We start from the raw sequence: 18793 nt of genomic DNA on the forward strand, positions 1-18793 counted from the left end.
CCTGAGCGGGCGGGCTCTCTCATCTCCTTTTCTTTTCCCTGGTTTTTTTTTCTTATAGGTTGGTTTATTTATAAAGATGCATTTATATACTCTCTCATATACGCACCCTCCCCGTGCTGTTCCATATACAGAAGTTATGTTATATTCTTTTCTTTTTTTCCTTTTTTTCTTTTTCCTTTCTCAGTGCTATTATTTCTTTATAGGTTGGTTAAATATATAATTTACTGTTATTAAAATACATAAAAGGGGAAGTGAAACGCGCGCGGCACAGACCAATTCCACAACTACAAAACGACGTTCTTGGCCAATTTGTTCTTATATTGCAAGATAGATCCGTCCCATCTGGTAGCGGTCTTATCCTCGACAACGAAAATGTCTTGGGCAATCTTGTCCAATAATCTGAAATCATGCGAAACGACAACGACACCACCGTTGAATTCGTTGATGGCGTCAGCCAGGGAGTCGATGGTTGGAATGTCCAAACCATTAGTAGGTTCATCCAATAGTAGAACATTTGGTTGTTCCAAAGCCAACAGGGCAAACACAACACGGGAACGTTGACCTTCTGATAAGGTGGCCATTTGAACAGTTTGACCCTCACCGGTTAAACCGTAACGACCTAGTTGGCCTCTCCAGAACTGGAAATCTTGTGAAATATTGGAGTACTTGTCACGAACAAACTCCAGGGCGGATTTGGTCAAGTCCAGCTGATCTTGAGAATGTTGCGAGTAGACACCCAATTTGACATGTGTGTGTCTAGAGACACGACCAGATTGTGGAGTCAACTCACCGGTCATGATTTTCAACAATGTGGACTTACCAACACCATTGGGTCCGACTAGAGCAATACGCGAATCCATATCCACACCGAAGTTCAAATGTTCGTACAAGTTTTCGGATGGGTTGCTTTCATAGTGGAACGAAATGTCGTCGAATGCCAAAACTGGTGGTGGCAACCTTTCTACCTGAGGGAATCTGAATGAGAAAATCTTGTCGGGAGCCACAGGTTGTATCAAACCATCAGCCTCCATCTTATCCAAAATCTTTTGTCTGGATTTAGCTTGTTTCACCAAGTTAGCATAAGTACCGGCAGATGCAATAAACTTTTTGATATGTTGAATTTCTTCTTGTTGCTTACTGTATTGTTTCATTTGATTGGTTTCCAATTCGGATCTTGTCTTGTGGTAAGAATCGTAGTTACCACCGTAAGCGGTTAATTTTTGAGCTCTCATGTCGATCATGTTGGTACAGACACCGTTCAAGAAATCCTGAGAATGAGACACCAAAACTAAAGTTCTGTCAAATCTTTTCAGGTATTCTTCCAACCAGACACACGCTTCCAAGTCCAAATGTGCAGTGGGGTCATCCAACAATAATAGGGTTGGTTTAACAAAAAGAGCCTTTGCCAAGGCAACACGCATTTTCCAACCACCAGACATGTCCTTGGTTTTCTTCAAAATAGTATTCTTGTTGAAACCCAAACCGATCAGGATGATGGCGGCTCTCGATTCAAAGGTGTCAGGATCCAAAGAATCCATTCTTTCATATAGAGGTTCCAATATCTCAGATTCAGGACCATCTTCCAAGATGGTTTTTTCGACTAAATCTTCAATTCTTTTCAATTCGTTTTGGGCTTCGGTGACAACGTAATCTAAAGCAGATAACTCACTTGGTTCCGCGGGTTCGTCCAATAAATAAATATCAATCGGTTCGGGAATAGGATATTCTCTGGTGGCAAGAGCCTTCAGGAAAGTAGACTTACCACAACCATTTTCACCCAAAAGACCATACCTACGACCGTAGTTTAATTCTAAACCAGAGTCTTGGATCAAAACTTTACCGTGAAACAGCAAGGAAACAGAAGACAATTTGATATCACGGGAAGTCTCCAATGAACTCAAAACACCAGTGACAACACGGTCCGAAAGACCGTCCTTATCTTGTTGAAGCTTCATCATCTTGATTTCTCTAGCGGCGGCATCTACCTCTGATTCTTCAACAGTAGCATCCTTCTTTCTACCCAGCTTTCTAATGGTCTTACCTGCAGCAGTTTTCTTAGCGTCTCTTTCAGCTTTCTTAGCGTCTCTCTTGGCCTTTGATGCAGATACTGGTGGCATTTTGGTTATAATAAGTTTCTGTTTGTGGTGGTAAAAGAAAAATTAGGATATAGCAAGAAATAAGTTAAGAAGGAAGAAGAAAAACTACATAATTGCTCATATATTAAATATAGTAATTTTCTTCAAAAAAAATTCACTACCAAGTTATCAAAACTACGTCAAGGGAAAAGCCATTGATTGAGATGAGATGAACGAAGGAAAAAGAAAAATTTTTTTTTATTTTTTTAGTTTTTTTTCATCGGCTCCCCTCACCTTTCTTTTTATGTGTCCGTTGTAAGCGATCTGAGGGTAACATATTCGTATCGTATGATATATACGTCTAAAGTGATGCAGGCTTTCTTTTTTTCACAGAAAGGTTGAAAGAAAGAAAAGCGGCGGACACCGACGGAGATAGTTGAGAAAAAAAAAGGGGCAGCAACGTGCTTAGCGCACAAGCCAAGAATCTTCGAGGCTGTACGATGGTTTCTGCGGGTTTTTCCGAGTTTGCCGGAATGCTGAAATGGCTCATTATTAAAGGATGTGCGTATAATGTATATACGTACATTAATTAAACGTATATATATATATATATATATTTATATATAAATGCAGAAAATTTGAGAGAAGATTAGAGAAAGATGTGAAACTGTACGTAGCAAACACACCCAAGCACACAAAAAAAATTACATACACACGTAGCCATGACCTTCGCTAAAGATTACAGAACACTTTATAGAGATCAAATCAAGAAGCAGATACGACTAAATCAGGAGCATCTGCAAAGTTTGACTCACCTAGGTTCACAGATCAATTTCGAGGCGGATCCTCGGAAGCTACCGGATCCAGATTCTGCTCGAAAAGTGTTTTTCTTCGATATCGATAACACATTGTACAAGAAATCTACAAAAGTACAATTGCTCATGCAACAGTCATTGTCGAATTTCTTCAAATACGAGTTAGGCTTTGATGATGACGAGGCAGAGCGCCTGATCGAATCATACTACGAGGAATACGGGTTGTCTGTGAAGGGTTTAATAAAAAATAAACAAATCGATGATGTGTTACAATACAACACCTTTATTGATGATTCCTTGCCTTTGCAGGACTATTTAAAGCCCGACTGGAAATTAAGGGAGCTATTGGTAAATCTGAAAAAGAAGAAATTAGGTAAATTCGATAGGCTGTGGCTCTTTACTAACTCATACAAAAACCACGCCATTAGGTGCATTAAGATATTAGGTATTGCCGACCTGTTTGATGGTATCACTTATTGCCATTACGATAGGCCTATTGAGGAAGAATTCATTTGCAAACCAGATCCAAAATTTTTCGAGACGGCTAAGTTACAAAGCGGGTTGCCAACTTTTGCCAACGCTTGGTTTATCGACGATAACGAGAGCAACGTAGAAACTGCCTTAAGCATCGGGATGGATCATGTTATCCATTTGATAGAAGATTATCAGTACGATTCGGAAAACATTATCACAAAGGATCGCACAAATAAGCAACAGTTTTCCATATTGAAGGACATCCTCGAGATCCCATTGGTGATGAATGTTAACGTTTTCCACCCGTCGGCTACTGCCATAAAGGAGATGGAAGAGATCGAGGAAGAAGGAGAAACAGTCAATTGGTCTAAACAACAGATCAACGTCCAATCATCGTAAACGTTATCTGATCTTGGAAAACAGATTTAGTATTCCTTTCAGAATGGAAATTTCAACGTCATTTGCCGTCTCATTGGAGATATCCAGTATACAGTCTTTAAAGTACTCAGTTACTTGGGATTTGGGGCCAAAAGGAATGAATTTCGAACCATACATCATTAAAATAAAGTATAGTAGATTTTTATAGTTTTTATAGTCAAACAATTCATTGAACTTATTGATCAAATTCTCCCTAACGGTTTCGTTGGGGGCATCCCTTCCACCGAACAATCTCCTGAGTACTAAGTTCTGTAAACTGGGGAAGATTTGTAATAGTCTGTGATGCAAGAAAAAATCGTCCTTGCGCACAATATCGAAATACGAATTCATGAAATGGACTTCGTCGAATAGTTCCAAAACTTTGAAACACGGTTTGTATTCCAATTCCATGGCGTTAAAAACATTTCTGTCCAGGATAAAACATATGAAAGTTTTTAGAAAAACTTCCTTTTCTTCGCCAGCATCGTTATAATAATACATTAGAAACTTCAGCATTTTATTGACGGGGAAAATTGTGCATAGACTATCGAATTTGGAATTTTCATTTTGCCCATAATCAATTTTTAAAGATTGAAATTTTTCTTCGTTGACGCCAAACAGGGCTAATAAATCTGTAATCTTGGGGCATTTCAAGCGAAGAAATTCGGGAACATTCCCTTGACACTCGCCGTTACCAAATAAGAATGAATGGTCCATATCTCTCATTTCTAAATCCATCAACTCCTCGTAATGACAGTTTTCAGAGATGAAATACCAGTCTTTATATTTATCTGATATCGTCTCCTTGGTAACCATATCCAAATAAGCCTCCGGAATAGGTCCAGAAAACTTAACACTTTTTTGTAACTCGCTTTTAGCAATAGTATTACTAGTGACCACAATATTTGGACTCCTCTTAGGTGAATTCGATATTTCCTCGTTCAGGTGTTGTAGTTTTGCCACTTTAGTAGTAATTGAAGTGTCGAAACTCTCACCCAGATTGAAGCTTTTCAATGGAACGTAATTGATTGATTTTTTGGGCGTTCTTGAGGCCTCTTCGTCTTCGTCATTACTTGCCACCTTCCGTTTGGAAGGTATACTTCTTTTTAGGATTGGGTCAAAATCATCCGTAGTCTTTGACTTGACAGTTGAGAGAGCTAAGTCGCCGTCGAAAGTTGACAAGTCTTCGTCACTATTTAAACTATCGTTCTCCGTATCACTGATGAAGTTGGGCTGCACTTTGTCTTCGTCGTCGTCGTCGTCGTCGTCATCGCGAAAGAGGCTACCTGTACCAGTCGTTATCAGAGGAGAATCAAATTCTGATATTTGTGAATCTTGGACAACCTCAAACTCCTTACTTGGCGATGAGTCCGCGCTTCTCATTTCCTACTTCGAGATGCTGAGAATCTGACGAAATTTTTCATTTCGGTGCCTCCACTGAAAAAGGTATATCTTACCAGACGATGCAATGCATCTATCTTATATATGATAGCTAAAATGAAAAAGAGAAAATATAAAATATAACAAATAGGACCCCCTAAATAAAATGAATATGAAAGTATTTTTCATCCGGACAAGCACCCCATCTTGAGGAAAGGATTATTTCTCAAGAGTGGCTGCCAGAACTTTTTGCTGCTGTGCCTTTTTCTGCTTAGCGACAGCATATAAGACACCAGACATAAATCCCAGAAAAATAGAAAAAAAGGACAGAAAGTTCTTTGGTGCGTCAAAGAACGCCAACCCGACCAAAGCTATCGGTAGTTTGTTCAGAGCCCCAACCATGGAATATGTAGTGGAGGAAGTAACACGAACACACCAACCAGAACAGTATGATATCCCCACGGACATCAACCCGCTGATAATCATTGCTGTCAGCGAGTCAGGGGATAGGTTCACAGACAAATTGTTCGCAGACCAGTCCTCCATGATTACGGAAAACACTAGCAGCAAGGGCAACGCCAGGACGTTGTTGTAAAACATGGTGTCGTAGTCTTTGAAGTTCGTCAGGCGAATCCTCTTCCGCATGATTAAAACGAACAGCGCTGAAGAGATACAGTTGGTGAACATCCAGAGGTACCCTGGATTCAACAAGAATATCGTCGACTCGACAAGATCCTGGTCCAGGTCGCCCAAAGGCGATATCTTGGTTGCAATGGCTCGCTGGTCTCCCCAGGTGGCCACCACGGATGACAGCACCATCATGATGAACGACGACAACTCCATGGACGTGACACACCCGCCGAAGAAGAGTACCTCACCATAGGCGATGAGAATGATTGTCAGGTTTTTGAAAATTGTGTAGATGGGCACCGCAAGGTACTGCAGGCTCTTGGACGAAGTATAAGTCATCAGCACAAGCAGGAGGGAGATGGGGAACCAGTTCTTCACATCAGTCTTGTTCAAAGAGCGGAACTTAGCCACCTTGACTACCCGCAGAACGCACAGCGCCAACGTGCATACCAGTGATTGTACGAACAACATCACGAAGTTCATGTTGAAATTCTTCAAATTGACGACGAACTTATTCGTCACTGTCATCAAAATCGACGACGCACAGTAGGATAGAATCGATATGGGCCCCGAATTGGCCAGCGACTCGGTCCATTCATGAGTGATTTTGCTCATTACTATCACACGTTCTTGATCTTCTTACAGCCTCCTAGCTTCACCTCTTGTACTCCATCTCCACCTGTCCCTTTGGACATTCTTAGCATTATATTCACGACTTTTCGCATCGGTCACCCGGCGGAGCGGTTCCCGAAAGAAAGTGACATGGCAATGCTGAGAGAGGAAAGAGTCATCTTGCAAGACAGGAAGAGATGTTTGGGTAAGGTGAGCCGAGGTCAACGCAGTAGCCCAACCCACAGGAGCAGAGTGTGTAAGAAAGAGAGACGAGAGAGAGCACAGGGTCCCCCTTCTTCCCGAGCCACAAACCAATGCAAGACGACCCCGAAAATTCGAAGCTGTACGACCTGCTGAATAGTCATCTGGACGTGCACGGCCGAAGTAGTGAAGATCCGAGACAGACGGGCGGTAGCAGGAGCCAAACCAGCAGTAGCGCTGGTGATAAGGACGAGAATGCAGCGTTGTCCAGCGGATTAAACGGTGGCACGTTTGACTCGATGCTAGAGGCGCTGCCCGATGATTTGTACTTTACGGACTTCGTTTCTCCCTTCACAGCAGCTGCCACGACAAGCGTCACCACCAAGACGATCGAGGAGAGCATGCCCGCCACAAATCACATGGAGGACGACATCGCGATGTTTGATTCGCTCGCTACAAGCCAGCCCATCGACATCGCCGCCTCCAACCAACAGAACGGTGAAATAGCGCAACTTTGGGACTTCAACGTAGACCAGTTCAACATGACGCCGAGTAACTCGAGCGGTTCCGCTACCATAAGTGCACCGAACAGCTTCACCTCTGACGTACCTCAATACAACCACAGCTCGTCCGGCAACAGCGTTTCTAAATCTTCTTTGTTTCCGTACAATGCCAGCGCATCCACCCACAACAACAATGCGTATAATTCTAGCAACAGCAACGTAAATATCAACCCGCAGTCTCACCACTCCTTCAACATCTACAAACTACAAAATAACAACCCATCCTCATCCGTTACGAACATTGCCAGTAATAATAGTAGCAATAGCAATATTCAGCATCCGTTTTTGAAGAAAAACGACTCCATGGGGCTATCTTCATCCAACACAACTAACTCTGTGAGAAAAAACTCACTCATCAAGCCAATGTCCTCTACATCGTTGGCCAATTTTAAAAGAGCTGCCTCAGTATCTTCCAGTATGTCCAACGTGGAACCGTCCGGGCAGAGTAAGAAACCGCTCATACAATGCTTCAATTGCAAAACGTTTAAGACGCCCCTTTGGAGGAGAAGCCCCGAGGGGAACACCCTTTGCAATGCATGCGGTCTTTTCCAGAAATTGCATGGCACCATGAGGCCATTATCTTTGAAATCCGACGTTATCAAGAAAAGAATCTCAAAGAAAAGAGCAAAGCAAACAGATCTGAACATTGCACAAAGTACCACGAGTGCGCCCCCAACAGCACCAAGTCCAGTGTCCACTTCAAATGCCAAGTCTGTACGATCGAGGAAAAAGTCATTACAACAGAACTCTTTATCCAGAGTAATACCCGAAGAAATCACCAGTGATAACATCAATAATAATACTAATAATATCCTTACCGTAAACAGAGGAGGCTACAACTTTAATTCCGTCCCTTCCCCAGTTCACATGAATAGCCAACCGTACAACAGCAATAACGCAAACTTCAATGGAGGAAGCGATGCAAACTTGAATTCGAATAATTTGATGCGCCACAACTCAAATACTGTCACTGCCAACTTTAGAAGGTCTTCAAGAAGAAGTAGTACTTCATCGAACACTTCCAGCTCTAGTAAATCCTCATCCAGATCGGTCGTCCCGATTTTACCAAAGCCTTCTCCTAACAGCGCAAATTCGCAGCAATTCAACATGACTATGAACCTAATGAACTCAACAAATAATATAAGTGCAGGAAATAGTGTCGCATCTTCGCCAAGAATTATATCGTCCGCAAACTTCAACTCAAATAGCCCTCTGCAGCAGAACTTATTGTCCAGCTCTTTCCAACGTCAAGGGATGAATATACCAAGAAGAAAAATGTCACGCAATGCGTCATACTCCTCATCCTTCATGGCCGCCTCCTTACAACAACTGCATGAACAGCAACAAGTGGATGTGAACCCAAACTCTAACACAAATTCAAACAGACAGAATTGGAATGCCTGCAATATCGTCTCTACAAGCTCAAGATCATCGAATTTTGTCACTCAAAAGCCAAATTTCGACATCTTCAATACTCCTGTGGATTCACCAAGTGTTTCAAGACCGTCTTCAAGAAAATCTCATACTTCATTGTTATCGCAACAATTGCAAAATTCAGAATCGAACTCGTTTACTTCAAATCATAGATATAACGGTAAACTGTCAAGTGATTCCACGTCACCAATTAAATATGAGGTTGATGCAAGTGCCGGTGGAAAGAGTAGTGAGGACAGTTCCACAAAGGGGTCTTCTAAAGAAAGTTCGGCGATTGCAGATGAATTGGACTGGTTAAAATTTGGTATATAACCGCATACTGTCTTATTACTATTGTTATCATTATTTTTTCCTTCTGTTATAATCACTGAACGGTTGCATTGATAGATTTTTATTATTACCCCTGATTACTACCATCAGTACTGGGATCATTCATTTTGCTATTTTCAGATCAAGCTACTTGTAAAAAAAGAAATGGTAATATATTGGCATTGGACACTGGCTGTTCTACTTGTATTACTTTTATGTAGTCATACATCTTTAGGAATTTGTAATATCACTCTAATTATTATTTGGTGTTTCTTTCTCTTCCTCTTTTTACTTTTTATTCTCATTCACTCTTTCTTTTTTTTTAAAGGGCTGCTTTTCCAATGTCATTTTCTTTTTCTTATTAAGGGCACAATTAAATCATTGAAGTGATGCTTCAAAGACAAAAAAGGAAACTGTTTACATGATCTATCGAATGACCTGGCAACTTCTGTTGTACTCTTCCCACTTGCAAAAGTCTTAATACTGCACGGCAAAATGGGTGTCCCTCAAATATGGGAATTTTTGAAACCGTATCTCCAAGATTCCAGGATCCCATTGAGAAAGTTTGTCGTTGACTTCAATGAATCGCAAAAAAGACCTCCGAAGATTGCAATTGACGCATATGGGTGGCTGTTTGAATGCGGATTCATTCAGAGCTCGGACACGAAGCCTAGGTCAAGATCAAGAAGCCCTATTCGTTCACCTCGAGAGAGTGATGTGGGTACCAGCCAAGAATATCATAGTAGTAGAAGTTACATAAGTCCGGGCAAGGCTGTTATAAACTTGATATCTCGGTTAAAGGAACTACTGGGCCTAGGAGTGGAATTCTTGCTTGTATTTGACGGAATCATGAAGCCTTCTTTCAAGAGGAAGTTCAGCCAGGAATCAAGCGCTGCTTGTTATGATGACGAAAAAGGATACTATTTGAACTGGAACCAGCATGTCAAAAATCATGAACTATACGGAAACTGTCAAGGACCATCAACGTCATCTGACCCTGAATTCATTAGCCTTGTACGGAAATTGTTGGACTTGATGGGCATTTCCTATGTGATCGCATGTGGAGAAGGAGAAGCTCAATGTGTTTGGTTACAAATATCTGGGGCTGTCGATTTCATTTTAACGAACGATTCCGATACTCTATTTTTTGGAGGGAAGAAAATATTGAAAAACTACTCAAAATTTTACGATGACTTTGGCCCAACCTCAATAACTTCCCACAGTCCTAGTAGGCACTATGATAGTAAGGAGGTTTTTGTTACTGTTGTAGATCTACCCAGAATCAATCAGGTAGCACAGAAGAAATTCGATCGTTTGTCCCTTTTATTTTTTAGTGTGTTATTGGGTGCCGATTACAATCATGGGATCAAAGGTTTAGGTAAAAACAAATCTTTGCAATTGGCTCAGTGCGAAGATCCTAATTTTTCCATGGAATTTTATGACATCTTCAAGGATTTCAGAACAGAGGACGCGAAGTTAGAAAGCTTGAGAAACTCTCGGTATGAAGCGTTTCAAGAAAGGTTATATTCATATTGTAAGGACCATTCCGTCGAACTTTTTGGAAGAAACTATTCTGTATTATTAAATCAAGGTTCGTTCGAAGGTTGGCCATCAATTGTTGCCGTTATGCATTATTTCCATCCAATCGTCCAGCCGTATTTTGATGAGGAAGTCCTCAGTGATAAATATATAAATATGACTGGGAACAAGAATTACAGAAATCTGAGATTTAGCCAGTTGAAAAATTTCTTGCAAGGTTTGAACTTGCCCCAAATTTCCAATTTCGATAAATGGTTCCATGATTCTATGCATGAAATGTTTCTATTGAGGGAATTTATATCATATGGTGAAGCTGATAGTGTAGGTAAAGCTAACATGAGGATCACTGAAGAGAAAACGATGAACATTAACGGGAGCAAATTTCAAATTCCATGTTTTAAAATACGCTATACGACTTTTTTGCCAAATATTCCTATTTCTTCTCAGTCCCCTTTGATACGGAATGATTCTCCGAGTAGAAGTAGGAGCCCTTCACGACGTCAACTGGATATAATGGAACATCCTAATAGCCTCTGGCTGCCGAAACACTTGATACCTCGGTCGCACCCGTTAGTAATTCAATACTATGAGGCACAACGTATTGCACTAGAGAAAAAGAATAAAGTAAAAAATACAAGTAAAAAAAGTCGACCATTACAAAAGAATAATCTGGATAGTTTTCTCCAGAAGCATGCATCGCCAATCAAGAATATCGAGAAAGTACGTAAATCAAGACAACAAACCTTGGAGCCCGTGAAGAAGCGACTTTTTGTAGACGCAGACGAAGATACGAGTTTGGAAGAAATATCAGCTATCCCAAAATCAACTGCTACAACTAAAGATAGTGATGACGGCGATGATGGTGATAATTCATTGATTTTTGTCGAAGAGGTTACCAGCAGTCAGACAGTACTAGATAACTCGCCCGGTAAGAGGCTTTGGGATCTAACCAAAGATGAGGAGGAGGAGATTGATTTTGAGGAAGGGGGAAGGAAAGTATCACCATTGAAGAGGTCAAGAACCGGCATTGATGGGGAAAAATCGTCAGGATCCCATTCAAAGTCGGACTTAGCGGCCGCGGCCAATATTCGTCTTCACAATGTCAAAGCGCTGCCTCCAAATTTGGCCAACCTGCGGCTAGAAAGAGAGCATTCCTCGGTTCTTGACCAGCTTGTCACAGATGCTCAAGACACTGTCGACCGGTTTGCAGGTTATGATAGCGACTGCAGTAGTAGCATCGATTGAGTTGGCGAACAGGGTATTGGAAAATCCGCCGCCACAGTTGACCGCGTAAAAAACGTGAGAGAGGCGATGAGTAAAAGGATGAAAATATATAAAACAAGTATGGACACATTTTTGAAGTACCTTGAACATAGCAGTAATTCAAAAAAAGTAGATTTCCGACTGCAAATAAGTAAATAAAAGCTGTATACTCATGTCGTCACTAATTTCCAGAACTCTCAAATACGATCCGACCAAAGACAAGTTAATTACATTAGCATGTGGGTGCTTTTGGGGTACGGAGCATATGTACAGAAAATACCTAAATGATCGTATAGTGGATTGTAAAGTGGGTTATGCTAATGGATCAGAATCCAAAAAGGATAGTCCTCACAGTGTGTCTTACAAGAGAGTTTGCGGTGGCGATACGGATTTTGCGGAGGTATTACAAGTATCCTACAACCCTAAAGTTATAACTTTGAAGGAACTGACGGATTTTTTCTTTAAAATCCATGATCCCACCACGTCCAATTCACAAGGGCCCGACCGAGGAACGCAATACCGTAGTGGATTATTTGCTCATTCAGATGCCGATTTGAAAGAGCTAACTAAAATAAAAATGGAATGGCAACAAAAATGGAATAATAAGATTGCCACCGTTATTGAACCAATCAAGAATTTTTATGACGCTGAGGAGTTCCATCAATTATACCTAGATAAGAACCCAGAAGGATATGCATGCCCCACACATTATTTGAGGGATATTTAGGGTCTTGGTATGTGAATACCTTTACCTATGAATTAAAATAAAGAAAAGGTCAAGTGAATGGATGAAATATTTACTGTTGAAGAATTTATTATATATATATATAGGTATACAGGATCTATCTTTTGATAACATAACTTAATATCCCGGGTATTATCAGTAAATGAATATTGTGCCAGGATCGTTAGCAGTTATCGTTATTGTTTCTTATATTTGTGATTTATTTTAAGCTTTTTAATGATCAAACCGTTGAGTCTTTGAACAAGAAAAGATATGAAAAAAAAAAACTGAAACGGGGACTGAATTGAATCAGTATCTGTAGTGATCAGCCTTGAATGGACCTTCTTCTGGAATACCCAAGTATTCAGATTGGACTTTGCTCAATTCGGTCAACTTAACACCCAAGTTACCCAAGTGGAATTTAGCAACAGCTTCATCCAAGATCTTTGGCAAAACATGAACACCAATTTCAAATGGACCAGTCTTCTGGAATTCAATGTGTCTTTCTCTGAAAGATTTGTCATCAGACTTGAACAAAGCAATTTGAGCTAAGACTTGGTTGGAGAATGAACAAGACATGACGAAAGAGGAGTGGCCAGTAGCACAACCTAGGTTGACCAATCTACCGTTAGCCAACAAAATGACGTGTCTATCGGAGGACAACAAGTAACGGTCGACTTGTGGCTTGATGTTAATACATTCCTTAGCGTTAGCCTTCAACCATGCGACATCAATTTCGATATCAAAATGACCAATATTACAAACAATGGCATCTTCTGGCATGTTGATGAAATGTTCACCATTGATAATGTCCCTACAACCAGTAGTGGTAACAAAGACTTGACCAACGTGTGATGCGTCTTCCATGGTAACAACTTGGTAGCCTTCCATGGCAGCTTGTAGGGCGTTAATTGGGTCGATTTCAGTAACCAAAACACGGGCACCCATCCCTCTTAAAGCGGCAGCACAACCCTTACCAACATCACCGTAACCAGCAACGACGGCGACCTTACCAGCCAACATGACATCGGTGGCTCTCTTGATACCATCGATCAAAGATTCTCTACAGCCGTACAAGTTATCGAACTTGGACTTAGTAACGGAATCGTTGACGTTGATAGCTGGGACCTTCAGCTTACCTTCCTTGACCATTCTGTATAAGTGATGAACACCAGTGGTAGTTTCTTCAGAAACACCAAAACAGTCATCCAACATTTCTGGGTGCTTTTCATGGACTAAAGTAGTCAAATCACCACCGTCATCCAAGATCAAGTTCAATTTCTTGTTATCCTTGAAGGCGAATAATTGTTGTTCAATACACCACAAATATTCTTCTTCAGTTTCACCCTTCCAGGCAAAGACTGGGACACCAGAAGCGGCAATGGCAGCGGCGGCATGGTCTTGAGTGGAGTAGATGTTACAAGAGGACCAGGTAACTTCGGCACCTAAAGCAACCAAAGTTTCGATCAAAACAGCAGTTTGAATGGTCATATGCAAACAACCGGCAATACGGGCACCTTTCAAAGGTTGGACATCACCGTATGCCCTTCTGATGGCCATCAAACCTGGCATTTCATGTTCAGCCAATTCGATCTCTTTTCTACCGAAGGCAGCTAGAGAGATATCAGCGATTTTGTAGTTTTGAGCTGGAGCAGACATTATGGATTGTTTTTTTGTCGGTTGAATTATTTCTGTGGGAGAGAAAGGATTGAAGAAAGAGGAAACAATTCAGGACTGAGATTTTATAATATTAAACCACGTTACTAAATAAGAGATTGGAAAATCTGAAATACGGCTTCGAGGTCGTTTAGTTTTCTTGCTCTGAAAATTTTCTTTCTTTTTCGGTCTTGTCCTGTGAAAATTTCAGCCAAAAAAAAAAGAGCCAACGAGATCACGTGCGCGCGAATCTCTGCATCTTGTGAAGAGATTAGCGGAAATAATAGCACCAGTGAGGGCCTGCCAACGAATTTTCAGAGAAAGAATGCATGAGTGGATAAACGGTTACCGTTAAATAGTTTATGAAACGTTTGGGTAACGACTGCTCTAGGCACTATATAAATAAATCATCTCTATATAAAACTCTTCACGGTATATGCTTGTCTCTTTTCATCAGAATTACCATGCAACACCAGTGTAGTATTCTCTTTGATTATACATCCAAACCAAGGAGGTGGTCGAAACAACCAATGGGCCCATGAATCCCTTCCCCAACTTACAAGTTCTAAAGATCAATAATTCGGAGCCGAAATGGAAAAGAGCAACCGTATAAGACATGAAGACCAATTCAAAAATGTGTGGTTCGTTCAAGTACATGGCCCCATAGAATCTGATGACAGAAGAAATAAAGGTCCAAGTACCGAATGTTCTTGCACTCAAATGAGTTGTCTCGGTGGGTTTTCTTTCGTAAACTCTACGTGTCAATTCTAAACCGGAAATGTAAGTTTGAACAGAATTGAGAACGGATACAATGGAAATGAAAAGCAACCATTTTGGTAAGTAACCCTTTGGCATTGTTGCCAAGGTGGCCTTGGTTGTAGTTATTATGTCCTGGAGGTTGAACATTTTATGCTTGCTTAATGTATTTGCTTCTTTATTGCTATAGTAGACTAACGTCAAGAAGATAAAATCAGTAACTATCCACCGTTTCTCGTCGAAAGTAGTTTCAGTAGTAAAGCATGTTACGGAATTGTTCGGCTTAGTTTTATATACGGGGGGGATTAAAGAATACAATGGATCGTACCTTTTTTATTTTTTCGTTCCGTTTCAGAACGAAAAAAATGAAAAATAGAAGTTTCCTATCGGCAATACCGTAAAGTTTAATTTAGTTCGTATAAGATTAGGTTAATCAAGTGGTGCAAGTCCGAAAAAGCTTTCCATGAAGTTTGTTGGATGGGTTGGGGAAGACTTCCTGCATTTCATCGAACTTTCAAGTTGGAATGGACTGTTCCTCAACCAAAAATGTATTTTTCTAGTGTTTATTCCCACGCAGCAATGACGGAAAATCAATTACCTGCTGTTTTCTTGAACCAGCTTGACAAACGAAACCGAGCGATCAAACTTCTTTCAGCCGTAACTAAAAGTGCAGCCTGCGTATACGCTTTTTTTCTGTGTAGTGAAATTTCATACTTGGGAAACTTTTCTAGAAAGGCCGTTAAACTTTTCCACTCAATGCACTCTAATGCTTCAAGTAGGGACAAAATAACTGTCTTGACAATTTTTAATAGGCCTTGGTGCTCTTCTTTTGGAATAGCACTTATTATGCTGTAAAAGCTCCCTAAATAGGTCTTCTTCAAGCACAACTCTCTCTCAAGATATATCCGGCAATATGCCTTCTTCCGGTTGACATATATTTGTTTACGCTGGGATACTAATCTGACGAGCACATGTATTAGGCTTTCAGTGACGGAAATTATGTGCTCAATTACTTTCAGAACTGAAAGGTATTTTGAAATTTGTGGTTCAAGTGTTTGATTTATTTTAATTCTAACCAATTGAATATTGATAATAGAGTAAATTGTCGTAAAATGCAATGAACACAACAGCTTGCAGTCGACTTTATCACTAGAAAGGTTTTTATTCTCCTGGTTGTAAAACTTTTGAATCCATTTGGGATCGCTCTGGTTCTTCTTTAATAGAATCTTATTGAATAAAAACTTGGCGATGAAGTTATAAACATGAACATCAATCAATGTCTTCTTGAAAGAGGAGTCAGAATCCAAACGTCCCAAATAATGGGAAACTAGCAGAACTTGGAACGCTTGGAATACCTGTGAAATTCCCTTAAGATCGGTTCCCTTCGACTTTAGGCTTAGAACCTTCAATAAAATTTTGTATCTCGGTAAAAACCAGTTGTTCAAATCTGCAATTGATATATCTTGGCTGAATGATTGCAACTCCTTTAAAACAACAGCGTTGTCAAATGACTGATGTTTATTTTCACAAATGAAATTATATATGGGTTCCAATTGAGCAAACAAAGATCTATTGTTCAAAAAGCCCTTTTCAAAGGGTGCAACCCATTTGTATATATGTTTTGAGTTTTCCCTTGGATTTATCTTCACGTTCTTCTCATGCTGACGGGCATTTTCAAAGTCAATCCTGTCTCCCTTTCTTGAAAGGGCTTTTTTCCACAACGTAGGATTCCTAAATTTAATCAAAGCAAAACACTATAACATTTGAAGAGGATTGGTGGAGCCGACCCCTTGCATTTGAAGTTAGTAAAGAAGAAAGAAAACGCCAGGGAGATGACATTCCTACGTACGATTATCCAGTCCACTTCTGAGATTTCCGTTTGCTCTGTGCATTCCATTTTGGCTACTATTTAGTTTTGTACTTCTAGGAGACACTTGATGAATGCTTTATATGGCTATGAGTTATTGTTCTGTCTGCTGCTACTATATATGGGAAAAAATTAGCCGCCCAGCAGTATATACAGCGCCGATAAAAAAAACAAAAAACAAAATATACATAATGAAATAAACGTTTGTAGAAAAAAATGAAAAGTCTATCAATATATGGAAGGGTAGGACAAGTAGAGCAAGCAATACGCGCATTATTCTTATTCGTCATCCAAACTGGAGTTACTAATCATTTCTTCAACCATTCTCAAAAATACATTGGTAGCATGATCTTTGCTTTCAAGTTTTGGATAAGTGCTACCCCTACTGTGAACAGTGTGCTGTTGTAGATGCAAGTTAGAAATTTTTTTCATTTTTTGAATCAATTTCTCGTAGTGTTGTATTTTTACCTTCATTACTTTGTTCTCCATGCTTATCTGGTCAAATTCTCTCTGTAGTTGTAACTGCGATATTTTTTTTCTTTGTCGACATTTGGAAGCAGCAATTCTATTTCTTTCTAATAGTCTTGCGCGTTTCCAAGCCTTTGCACTGTTTTCCTTCTCGCCAACATTGACGCCACTTTTTTGGGGTGAAGGCATCTCCTTAGTTTGAGGGATGGCTGCTGCACATACGGGCGCTACGGCTGGAGATGAGACGGATTGGTTGTGTACGACGACGTCGTTATTGATGTTTTCACTGAGCACAGGGGCTGTTTCATTATGTTGCGATTCCAGGAAAACATTTTTTAAGCTGATATCAGGATGATTCAGGCTGTATGGGAGACCTGTTGCATTTTTCATACCGGCGCCCTGACTTGTAATATTAGCGGTACTACTATTAGCGTTATGAGAAGTTGAGGAATAGATAATTCGATTTTCGTTACTATGATCATGAATATTCTGGCAAGAGGAAGAGGAGGAAGAAATAGGAGATTTGGAAGCGGGGGTAGAGGGATTCACAATGAATTGAGCACTTTTCCATGCCTGATGCTGCATTTGCGCTTGTAATCGAAGTTGCATGTTAGCATACGCTTGATTAATCGGGACATGAGAGGAGGCGGTGGCAACATCTACTGTGGACGGATTGAGTTTGATGTTACTATCAAACGGTGAGGGTGGAGGGTATAAGTTCTGACTACTTCTCTGAGGAGCACGCTCGGGTATAATGGTAGTATGCTGTGGGAGATTTTGCAGTTCATTAGAGTCGAAGCTTGGATACGCATTTGCGTTTAAACTTACCACCTGCTGAGGATTGGAAGCCTGCTGTGCCTTGGATGGTAGAAAAGGATATTGACAGTCGTAAAGGTTCTCGACGGTTTCCAAGTCTACCCCTAATTGGCTGATTTGACCATTGGATATCGATATACGTCTTTTATGCACAGGCTGGTCAAACGCGGGCAGAGAGCTTTGGAAAATGGGAGGGTTGGTGATGGGCATGTGAGTGATATCAACGCCAAAGGGTTGGAACATTGGACCCAGATTTTCTTGCACGGAACGATCACGCAGAGTATTCTGGTGGTAATTATTAATACCAGCGTCCGCAGAACCCATTGGTTGCTGATGTTTGCCTATAAGCTCCTTGTTTGAAGATAGTAAATCTGTATATAAGGGGGGTGAGTTTTTCCTGCCGTGTAGAAGAGGATCAGGGCTTTTAACAAAACTATGTTTGTAGTCCATACTTTTCCTTGTGTGTAGTTGTCGTCCCTGGAAGAGAATTAGTGTTGTTGTTAATCTAATATGGCCTCGATATAGTTAGTTGTCTAAAAAGATAAGAATACAGTTGCTACGCTTCCAGTCGATGAGCACGCAGATTGAGAGACGTGTATTTACTATGTTTTAATAATAACCAGTTAGCCTACAATTTGACCAATTAATTAGTACGAAAAATAAAATGATAAACTATGTAGTACAACGATCCGTATTGTTAAGGTAAATCCTCAAATAACGCCCGCACCAGAAAGCAGAAGAAGCGGTGCAGCGGATACATTTCGAATGAGAAACCTATTATATACCAGATAGAA

The 18793-nt window shown here is 40.5% G+C and overlaps 11 protein-coding genes across 11 annotated transcripts; 4 read left to right on the forward strand and 7 right to left on the reverse strand.

Annotated features, from left to right (window-relative positions):
* Window positions 1–284: 284 nt before the first annotated feature.
* On the reverse strand, window positions 285–2117 carry ARB1 (ATP-binding cassette family ATPase ARB1; the record flags this gene model as incomplete). The annotated part of the gene is made up of 1 exon (XM_056227433.1): window positions 285–2117. One exon carries the CDS (start codon window positions 2115–2117, stop codon window positions 285–287), a length of 1833 nt encoding a protein of 610 aa, XP_056087255.1.
* A 680-nt stretch (window positions 2118–2797) lies between these two features.
* PHM8 (bifunctional nucleotidase/lysophosphatidic acid phosphatase) lies at window positions 2798–3763 on the forward strand (the record flags this gene model as incomplete). The annotated part of the gene is made up of 1 exon (XM_056227434.1): window positions 2798–3763. One exon carries the CDS (start codon window positions 2798–2800, stop codon window positions 3761–3763), a length of 966 nt encoding a protein of 321 aa, XP_056087256.1.
* A 3-nt stretch (window positions 3764–3766) lies between these two features.
* On the reverse strand, window positions 3767–5164 carry KRE29 (Smc5-Smc6 complex subunit KRE29; the record flags this gene model as incomplete). The annotated part of the gene is made up of 1 exon (XM_056227435.1): window positions 3767–5164. One exon carries the CDS (start codon window positions 5162–5164, stop codon window positions 3767–3769), a length of 1398 nt encoding a protein of 465 aa, XP_056087257.1.
* A 216-nt stretch (window positions 5165–5380) lies between these two features.
* On the reverse strand, window positions 5381–6130 carry HVG1 (putative GDP-mannose transporter; the record flags this gene model as incomplete). Its single annotated transcript, XM_056227436.1, has 1 exon — window positions 5381–6130. The coding sequence occupies one exon, from the start codon at window positions 6128–6130 to the stop codon at window positions 5381–5383; it is 750 nt and encodes a 249-aa protein (XP_056087258.1).
* Window positions 6131–6717: 587 nt separating this feature from the next.
* Window positions 6718–8913, forward strand: GLN3 (nitrogen-responsive transcriptional regulator GLN3; the record flags this gene model as incomplete). The annotated part of the gene is made up of 1 exon (XM_056227438.1): window positions 6718–8913. One exon carries the CDS (start codon window positions 6718–6720, stop codon window positions 8911–8913), a length of 2196 nt encoding a protein of 731 aa, XP_056087259.1.
* A 492-nt stretch (window positions 8914–9405) lies between these two features.
* On the forward strand, window positions 9406–11694 carry YEN1 (crossover junction endodeoxyribonuclease; the record flags this gene model as incomplete). The annotated part of the gene is made up of 1 exon (XM_056227439.1): window positions 9406–11694. One exon carries the CDS (start codon window positions 9406–9408, stop codon window positions 11692–11694), a length of 2289 nt encoding a protein of 762 aa, XP_056087260.1.
* Window positions 11695–11884: 190 nt separating this feature from the next.
* MXR1 (peptide-methionine-S-sulfoxide reductase) lies at window positions 11885–12439 on the forward strand (the record flags this gene model as incomplete). Its single annotated transcript, XM_056227440.1, has 1 exon — window positions 11885–12439. The coding sequence occupies one exon, from the start codon at window positions 11885–11887 to the stop codon at window positions 12437–12439; it is 555 nt and encodes a 184-aa protein (XP_056087261.1).
* Window positions 12440–12745: 306 nt separating this feature from the next.
* Window positions 12746–14095, reverse strand: SAH1 (adenosylhomocysteinase; the record flags this gene model as incomplete). The annotated part of the gene is made up of 1 exon (XM_056227441.1): window positions 12746–14095. One exon carries the CDS (start codon window positions 14093–14095, stop codon window positions 12746–12748), a length of 1350 nt encoding a protein of 449 aa, XP_056087262.1.
* A 456-nt stretch (window positions 14096–14551) lies between these two features.
* Window positions 14552–14998, reverse strand: ERG28 (Erg28p; the record flags this gene model as incomplete). Its single annotated transcript, XM_056227442.1, has 1 exon — window positions 14552–14998. The coding sequence occupies one exon, from the start codon at window positions 14996–14998 to the stop codon at window positions 14552–14554; it is 447 nt and encodes a 148-aa protein (XP_056087263.1).
* Window positions 14999–15438: 440 nt separating this feature from the next.
* Window positions 15439–16745, reverse strand: MEI4 (Mei4p; the record flags this gene model as incomplete). The annotated part of the gene is made up of 2 exons (XM_056227443.1): window positions 15439–16602; window positions 16698–16745. The coding sequence occupies 2 exons, from the start codon at window positions 16743–16745 to the stop codon at window positions 15439–15441; spliced, it is 1212 nt and encodes a 403-aa protein (XP_056087264.1).
* A 249-nt stretch (window positions 16746–16994) lies between these two features.
* ACA1 (Aca1p) lies at window positions 16995–18449 on the reverse strand (the record flags this gene model as incomplete). The annotated part of the gene is made up of 1 exon (XM_056227444.1): window positions 16995–18449. One exon carries the CDS (start codon window positions 18447–18449, stop codon window positions 16995–16997), a length of 1455 nt encoding a protein of 484 aa, XP_056087265.1.
* Between the last annotated feature and the right edge of the window lie 344 nt (window positions 18450–18793).

The sequence above is a fragment of the Saccharomyces kudriavzevii genome, assembly GCF_947243775.1.
Source record: "Saccharomyces kudriavzevii IFO 1802 strain IFO1802 genome assembly, chromosome: 5".
Taxonomy (NCBI): domain Eukaryota; kingdom Fungi; phylum Ascomycota; class Saccharomycetes; order Saccharomycetales; family Saccharomycetaceae; genus Saccharomyces; species Saccharomyces kudriavzevii.